General features: G+C 62.2%; 1 protein-coding gene across 1 annotated transcript in view; it reads left to right on the top strand.

The window, feature by feature from the left end:
- Window positions 1-355: 355 nt before the first annotated feature.
- MNEG_4383 (hypothetical protein) overlaps window positions 356-1,219 on the top strand; it is a gene marked incomplete at both ends in the record, with an annotated part of 2,914 nt that continues 2,050 nt past the window's right edge. The window contains 2 exons of the mRNA XM_014047143.1: window positions 356-442; window positions 1,091-1,212. Of these exons, the coding sequence (XP_013902597.1) occupies window positions 356-442; window positions 1,091-1,212 (209 nt within the window). The remainder of the gene's footprint in view (window positions 443-1,090; window positions 1,213-1,219) is intronic.

Raw genomic sequence — 1,219 nt, forward strand, 5'->3', positions numbered from 1 at the left:
CTGCAGGTCCTCCTGAGTGGCAAATTCCATAGCACCTGGCAGAAATGGCAGCCTCACACACAATTATTGCTGGCCAGCAACTGCAACTTCGGTGGTGCGCACAACAACTGCTGCAGTGGAGTGCGACAGCGCAGCACGCAGGGCGCCAGACCAGCCAAGCCCCCCATGCATGCGCGGCCTCACCTTGGCCTTGGCTAGCGTCTCCGAGCAGTCTGCTGTTTGCAGACCTAGCCCCTTTGTGAGGGACAGCAACGTATACACTCCCCTGTGATACGGTGACGGCCGACTACGACTGCAAGGTAGTTGTCGTACTTCTGTTTATTAAGATAAATCTGTAGGTCCCATTCGAAGCCACATGGATCAGCCGACCACCTTCCTGGACTTGCCGATCTTGGCACTTGCACGTGCCCTGACACCCATACAGGCGCTAAATCTAATCAAGGTGCGCTATCGGTTACGCACCCGTGGTTCGACATACGCCTGTTGCCCTGCAAAGCCTCGGCCCCATGTGCACCTGCACGTGCTGTCACCGCGCTGTGGGCCATGCACAGCACTGCTGTTGTGCTCAGCTGGACTCTTCCCTCAGTGTGGCCGTGCGGATCATTTGCAGACATGCAGGTTCTNTGCGGACCAGCGTCGATTCGGAGGTGTTTTGGCATATCCTGGCGGCGCGGCTCTGGCCGGCCCCCACACTACGCTGCCCACCCTACCCAGACCTAAAGGCGCGCATGCGCGCGCATGGCGCTTGCATGGATTGCGATTGGCCAGCGAATGCCCCAGGCCGGTCAGTTGGCATGGGCCCGAGCCTGCCTCGCGTGCTGCGGGAGACGCGGGGCACTTTGAAGCCTGCCTAGCCTGCTTCCTTTGTAGGACCACCATACGCACGCACTCAGAGACCAATCCCTGTGCACCCGCCCGTACCTGGCCCCGGCCTACATCCCGCACGCCACCAGCCCACTCTCAATGCCGTTGCGGCCCCTCGGCCTGCTCTAACGCCCCCATCTCACTTTGACCCCGCCCCTCCCCATGGCACCCACCCCCACGCTATGACACCCTGGCGTTCCCGTCGCTGTCTGTCCCCCCCCCCCAGGCCTTGGTGTTGGACGGCAACCGCGCCAACGCTGAGCTGGCGCTCGACCTTGACGGCCTCGTCAGCGACTACCGCTTCAGGCGCCCCTCATACTTCTTCCAGTGCCGCCTGCTGCGCCTGCTGTGGCGC

The sequence above is a fragment of the Monoraphidium neglectum genome (genome assembly GCF_000611645.1).
Source record: "Monoraphidium neglectum strain SAG 48.87 unplaced genomic scaffold scaffold00605, whole genome shotgun sequence".
Lineage (NCBI taxonomy): Eukaryota > Viridiplantae > Chlorophyta > Chlorophyceae > Sphaeropleales > Selenastraceae > Monoraphidium > Monoraphidium neglectum.